Source organism: Quercus lobata, chromosome 2 (genome assembly GCF_001633185.2).
Source record: "Quercus lobata isolate SW786 chromosome 2, ValleyOak3.0 Primary Assembly, whole genome shotgun sequence".
In the NCBI taxonomy this organism is placed as follows: domain Eukaryota; kingdom Viridiplantae; phylum Streptophyta; class Magnoliopsida; order Fagales; family Fagaceae; genus Quercus; species Quercus lobata.
The window spans coordinates 90,642,546-90,649,377 of NC_044905.1; the positions used below are offsets into that span (position 1 = coordinate 90,642,546).

The 6,832-nt window shown below is 40.4% G+C and overlaps 1 protein-coding gene across 1 annotated transcript; it reads right to left on the reverse strand.

Annotated features, from left to right (window-relative positions):
• Positions 1 to 2,577: 2,577 nt before the first annotated feature.
• On the reverse strand, positions 2,578 to 3,264 carry LOC115973800. The gene has a single exon (XM_031094037.1). It carries the CDS (start codon positions 3,262 to 3,264, stop codon positions 2,578 to 2,580), a length of 687 nt encoding a protein of 228 aa, XP_030949897.1.
• Between the last annotated feature and the right edge of the window lie 3,568 nt (positions 3,265 to 6,832).

The following is a 6,832-nucleotide window of genomic DNA, read 5'->3' on the forward strand; positions in this document are numbered from 1 at the left end:
GAGAACCAACCAGCTCTTGGACTTTGATGTCATCAAGGTCCTTGCTCTCTTCAATCGCTGTCACTTTAGCACGAAAACTTTCCGGCAATGATCGAAGGATCTTCCTTACAATTTTAGAATCCTCCGTTTTCTCTCCCAAATTGAACTTGCTTACAATCACCTCATTCAGCTTGCTATAGAAAGAGTCAAAGGACTCATCCTCACTCATTTTTAACTCCTCAAACCGAGTAGTTAGTATCTGCAGCTTGGTGTCTTTTACTTTCTTCGTGCCTTCGTAAGTGGTCTCCAATATCTCCCATGCTTTTTTAGCAACGGTAATGTGAGAGATCCTGTGAAATTCATCTGGAGACACACCACAGAAAATATCATTGAGTGCTTTACTGTTAGCATTAGATGCTGCAAGTGCTACCTTATCCCATGTGGATTTGGCTTCCTCAGGCCTGGTCCAACCTATCTCAACAGCATCCCAAACAAATTCATCAATGGAACACAGAAAAGCTCTCATGCGAACCTTCCAAAAAGCATAATTACTACCATCAAAATATGGAGGTGCATTTAGGGATTGAGACCAATCCATCTCAATAGGGAGTCAAGGATCACACAATGGTAATGAAACCACTAGAAGTGTACCCGCTCTGATACCAATTGAAAGTTCAAATATGTGTATAAACACCCTTGAACGTTTAGACCCCCAATTTACAAATTAACTAATTCAAGCTTTATGTCAAACAACTAGTGTGCGGAAAATGAACATAAGCTATAATATAGAATTGGAAAAACTATCTAACCCAAATTAAAATCACAACCCATAGCAGATAATAAAAGGTAAAGATAAAAGGGAAGGAAGATGCAAACACAAAGACAACACGCGATGTGTTATCGAAGAGGAAACCGAAGCCCTTGGCATAAAACCTCAGCGCCGCCCTCCAAGTGATAAACAATCCACTAGAAAATGTAGTTGGGATACATGGACAGCAATAGACCCTCCAAGCCTAATCTACCCAATGCACCTAAGCCCTCCAAGCTTCTTGCTCCAACAAGGTTGCGCCGAACCTTTTTCTTTTCTAGCTTCCCAGATTCTGCTACTAGACCGTAGCATCAACCAATGTAGATTAGTTCCTTCTTAACTGCTTCCCAGAACACCAAACAGCCCTCTCACAGTGATGAATATGGTGAGAACAAGGTTTTGATAAAATGCCTCTCAAGGGTTTGACAATGGAGAGGAAGAGAGTTGAGGAATTTGAAGAGACTCTAATGTATAGATTGTAGGTGAATCAATCTTGTTTTACTCTAGGGTTTCTCTCTCAAAATTCTCTCTGGAAGCTCTCTTTCATTTGTGGGTATAAGGGGTATTTATACTAGGGTGAGAGGAGAATGTGAAACGTCAGGTTTTTCATAACAGGAGTGGCTCGCGGCTTGGCCTCGCGACTTGACTAAGTCGCGAAACCCAGTCGCGAGATAACCGTATGGCCAGTTGTCCTATTTTGTCCTGTAGTGCTCCAGCTAGCATGACTGTTCACCTTCTGGCATGCTTGGCACGTGTGCTGCATCTGGCGGCTTGCAGCAGCGAGTCACCCGCGAGATCAAGCCGCGAGTCTCTGTTTTCTTGCACAATCTTGAGCAATCAACACTCTATCCCACTTACTACCCTTACAACAAACCCACCTAAATACAGGGTTACTAAATGTTGAAATACAAGCAAATTTGGCACGGAATAAAGCCAATAAGATGGTTGATTAAATTCAACCTTACACAAATTTCTTTATTGAAATAAAATATTGTGTTGTCATTTTAATTTCAATATACTCTCTTCATATCACCATTAATTTTTTTTTTCCCCTGTGACTAGCTGATCCCAACATTGTAGCATAAAATAGAAAGAAAATGTAAATTCCAAAAAAATGAACTTATCACGATATTTTAAGCATATATATTAAGCCACAATGCCTCTTTGCGTGACACATTCTAAAAGAGAGTGAATCACTTAAATAAATGCAACTTGAACTAAATTCATTCCGAGAATGACGTGCATGCAATCGCTTAAATGCCAACAAGAATTTTATTGATTAATTGAAATTTCTAAAAACAACACCCTAGGAAACACTGGTCTCAATTAAACTCCAAAAAAAAGAGGACCACATTTTCCTACAATCACCAGCCAATGCATTATTAATATTGCAGTAGCCAATGATGAGCCTGTCTGAATTCACTGGCACGATCAAACTCTCCAAGGTTTTGGTGCCCCCCTAGAATTGTGTTCACATTTACTCCTCAGCAACGGAGGGAACAATGGGTTGAGTGGGAACATCTTGGGCCAACACTTGTGACTAATAACAGTGATGGATTTGCAACAAGCGGGACCGACCACACTAAATTCGCCCCTAGAAAGTGTTCCATAAATCTCATCAACGCACCGATTAATGCTTGAAAGTGATGACCAGCATTTTGCAACATCCTTTTCCCAATTCCCGTCTGATAGTCCTAGGAAAGGTAATTTCACTGGCAAATAGAGTTTGCTCGCAATGATCTGGTTTGCTCCTAGAGATGAAGGGGCAGGTCCTCCAACACCAGAGCTAGTTATGCAAACGTTTTAAGTGTTGAATGAAAAGATGGGTTAAAAGGGAATAACTTTGGCAAGCAATGGTCACTGACCAAAGTGATGGCTTTACAACAAGCAAGGCCAAAGAAGTTAACTCTGCCATTAAAGAGTGAATTCATAACATCTGTAAGACACCCTGGTACACCTGAAAGAGATGACCAGCATTCCTGTATGTCTTGATTCCTCAGTAAAATCCCTGGTAAGGCCGCCTTACTCGCTGTGATTCTGGAGATCTGTCCGTTTCCTTTAGATGGTTGACCACAAGAATTTTTGAGCAAAGGAGCAAAGATGGGATTGGAGGGGAACAAATTAGACAAGCAACTTCCCTCAATCTCAGAGATGGCTTTGCAACAAGAGGAACCTATAATGCTGAATTGGCCATTGATAAGTGAACCAAAAACTTGAGTGAGACACTCTGGTACGTCTGCAAGAGATGACAAACACTGCCCATTTGCCCCTAAAAGTCCCCCAGCTCCAAGGTTTGGTAACAATCTAGTTATTTGTGGCAACAATCCAGATATTTGTGACAATCCGGGTGCTTGTGACAATCCAGGTATTTGACGCAACCCAGGAGTTTGTTGCAACTGAGCTAGCCCTGTAGGAACCAACACTGCCAAACAAGCAAATATCACTATGAGAGCAGTCCTTTGCGATTTATATGCCATGGTACTTATCAAACAGGATAAACTCGTAGTGTGTGTGAGTACTGGTTTATCAATGGTATTGGAGGATGCTTGAGGCTAATGGAAGCGAGAGGCTGGGAACTTATAGTACCTATCAATGACATAAAAACTGAAACATTTTCAAGTTTCATTGATGAATTAATTTAATACTTTTAGATCCATTCTATTAATACCATCAATGCTAGAAAACTTTCATTAAGATCATGGTAAGTTATACTTCATTGATGTTGGTCATTTTTCCCAAAGATTTTCTCTAAAATAATGAATTTAATCTTAATAATGAAAAAACTGAACGGATCTTTCGGTATAAAGATCAAGGGTTTCAAATAAAACAAACTTGGATGTTGCTACTTTTCCCATTAACCAAACGTAAAAGAGTCGTTAACTTCTAATTTACAATATCCACAATTTTGTGTGTATACCACATATAACTCACAAGAGAATCTTATCAGTTAAAAAAAAAAAAAAAAAAAAAAAAAAACTCACAGGAGAAATACTCCTCAAAAATAGAAAAATAGAAACATTTTAATAAATATAGTATTAGTGTTTTGATCATTTTCGATTTTTATAGTATATTAATCTTTTAACCCAACCTGCATGCGTACTACCCGAAATATATTAATCTAATGTGTGTAAAAAAATTGGACAGAAAAATTACATTTTTTATCCCAACATTCAAACTATTGAATTACATTTTTTCTGTATTCTTAATACGAGTGTCAAATTTCATGCTAATCTGATGTTACTTACTATTCACTCTGTAAGCTCATCTTCTATGTATAATTTTAATATACAAAATAAGACTAAAACTTTGAACAATTAATAGATTAACGAGCTATTGATCTCTGATCAGTTTAAAATTTTACTAGCATGAAGGTTATACGGGGAACATGTAATTCAACAATAGATTTAGTAAAATTCACATTCAAAAAAAAAAAAAAAAAAAAAAACATTTTAACAGTTGTAACATTACTTAAAGCCACACTTGGTGTAACTTGACAAATTATGCCAATAATATTGATAAGGACAAATATTTTAAATTTTTCTTTAATTAGTCACATTTGGACACTAGAGAAGTACCCAAAAAAAAACACTAAATTAAGCATCAGTACAAAATTTGTGAATGTTCATTTAATTTAAATACTTGGTATATACTACTTATTACTTATAGAATTATGACCCTCTTTAAATTGATCAAAATAACTTTAAGATTTTTAATAAAAATGATATAATTTAAAAATATAGTTATATATATAGATGTAGGGACTGGGTTCGAGCACTTCTTCTGTTGGATGAGTGGCCTCAAGCCCAACTAGCCCGATACAATAAATTTGTAGAGAATTGGTTTAAGAACTAGGTCTTAGTCAGGATTACAACAACTAGACACGGTTATGTATGGATTGAGTAACAAGGATATGGACTAAAGCATTAAATTGTGTCCTCGGGCGCTTCGTCCGAGGAACTTAGTGTTCCTTCTTCTCTCTTCAGTACTAGGTTACAAAGGTTTCCAAAGTCATGCAAATTGCTACTGTCTTCTCCTTTCTTTTTTTTGCCTCTCCTTTTCGATCCTCGATTCTTGGAGGGTCTCTCACATTATATACTTTTTTCCAGTCGATCTTGGCCCTCCACCTGTTGATCATGCAGGTCATTACTCGAGTGCTCGTCCCATCAGTCACCTTCCCAAACCCTCTGTGAGTTGCGGCAACCAAGTCCGCACTGTTCAAGGGTCATTTCCTCATTAATGCGGCTAGAACGTTAGTTGGGTGCATTCAATGCAGAGGTGACAGTTTCTCCTTGAATTGTTCCTACACCATACGCCCATGGGTATCCTACTGTACTTGTCCTTCTCCTGGGGGCGCTCTGGGAGGCTGTCTTTGCCGGCGTGTTGTTCTTTCCTCCTGGGATCTGGGATGCCGAGAGCAGGATCGTCCTCAGCAACGTTTCTAGGCTATTTGGGCTTTCTTTGTTCGTCCTCGGCCACTTCTCCCTCCTCAGCGTGGGTCTTAGGCTCGGTATAAAGTGGTGTGGGGTTGTCAAATTCTTTGGCCCTACAATAGCCCTTCAAAATCCTGCTGTCCGGCCCCTCGGACGGAGAGGAGGGTTTTGGTGACCTTGGGCCTTTGTCATGGCTTGTCCAGTCTTGTCCTTCATCAATGCCAGAGCCTCTTCGCTTGTCTGAGGCACGTTCCTAGCACCTTGGTATATGAAGCGCCTCTTCATTAAATTCTGGCGGCTCTATGCTCCCCACGTTCAACAATGTGATGGTAATCTAACAGTGGAGATTTCCTTACCTTTATGGGCTGGAAAACCCACACAGTTACTTTTAATGGGAGGTATAAATACCCATTTGAACTCATTTGTCTCTTTACCTTTGCACTCAAGAGTTCTTGGGCACATATCCTGAGTTCAGTCAAACTTCTAGCCAAACTCAAGTCTCTTTCCAGTATAAAAAGCCTGTCCATGGAGCTTTTCCTCATTTCTGTAAGTTTTCTTCTCTCCCTAACTCGCGTTTTCTCTCTTCTAAGTTACTTTTCCTCTTACTCCTCTCCCTCCTTCGTCTTTCCCTGAGTCCTTCTAGCCGTTTCTAGGGATGGGTAAATTAAAAAAGTTAGTTGAGACCGAAGAGGCGATGGAAAAATTCATCGTTGATTATAGGATACCCCCTAATGTAGGTCTGAGGTATTATGAGGAAGGGGAGTGGCATTTTAGGAGAAATGAGGGCGAAGTGGTGATTCCCCTAATTGCCTCTATAGAAGGTGGTGTGAGAATCTCTATGGGGCCAGTGATGGGGGATTACCTTCGGCATTTCTGGCTAGCTCCCACCCAATGTGCTGCCAACATGTTTAGGATCCTAGGTTGTGTGGATGCTCTAAACGAGAAAATGGAGTTGAGGTTAACCCATCACGACGTAAACTGGTGCTACAACCTCCAAAACCTGAGAGGTAAATCCTACTATATGAAGACAAGGGATGATAAGGTTCGGCTTATTCAGTGCCTTCCCAAGACCAGCAAAGGGTTGAATAAGGACTTCCTCATTGTGTCCGGGGAGTGGCATGATGGCTTTCATTGCCCAACAGAGGAGGGGGAGCCAGGTGGGGTAGCGAGAGTAGGAGAGGGCTAATCTTTTGTGCCATTATAATTTGCATCGTTCGGTTACTAATGTGAATGTGTTTTCTTTTTACAGATCCACACGCCTTTGAACGGCACTTTCACCTGACCAATCGAGGAGATTTAGAGACTATTCTCAAGGCGGCGGTTTTTGTAAATGAAACTGACAACCAAGTCAGGGCCGTTCACAAGATCCTAGGGTACAATCCTACCAGAAATCATTCGCCGCCCCGAAGCACGTGATCAAAGCTAACGATCCTCGGCTTCAGAAAATCGTTGTAGTAGAGCATGGATTTTTGATCCCCAAAAGATCTCCTGTCCTAGAAGGCATCCCGTTGGTAGGCTCTTCTTCATCCCACCAAGCAGCAAAGGCCGAGGGTGATTTGGGTCTATCCGAGGAAGAATTTGGTGTGTTTGACCAAGTTAGTCCATCCGAGGATCC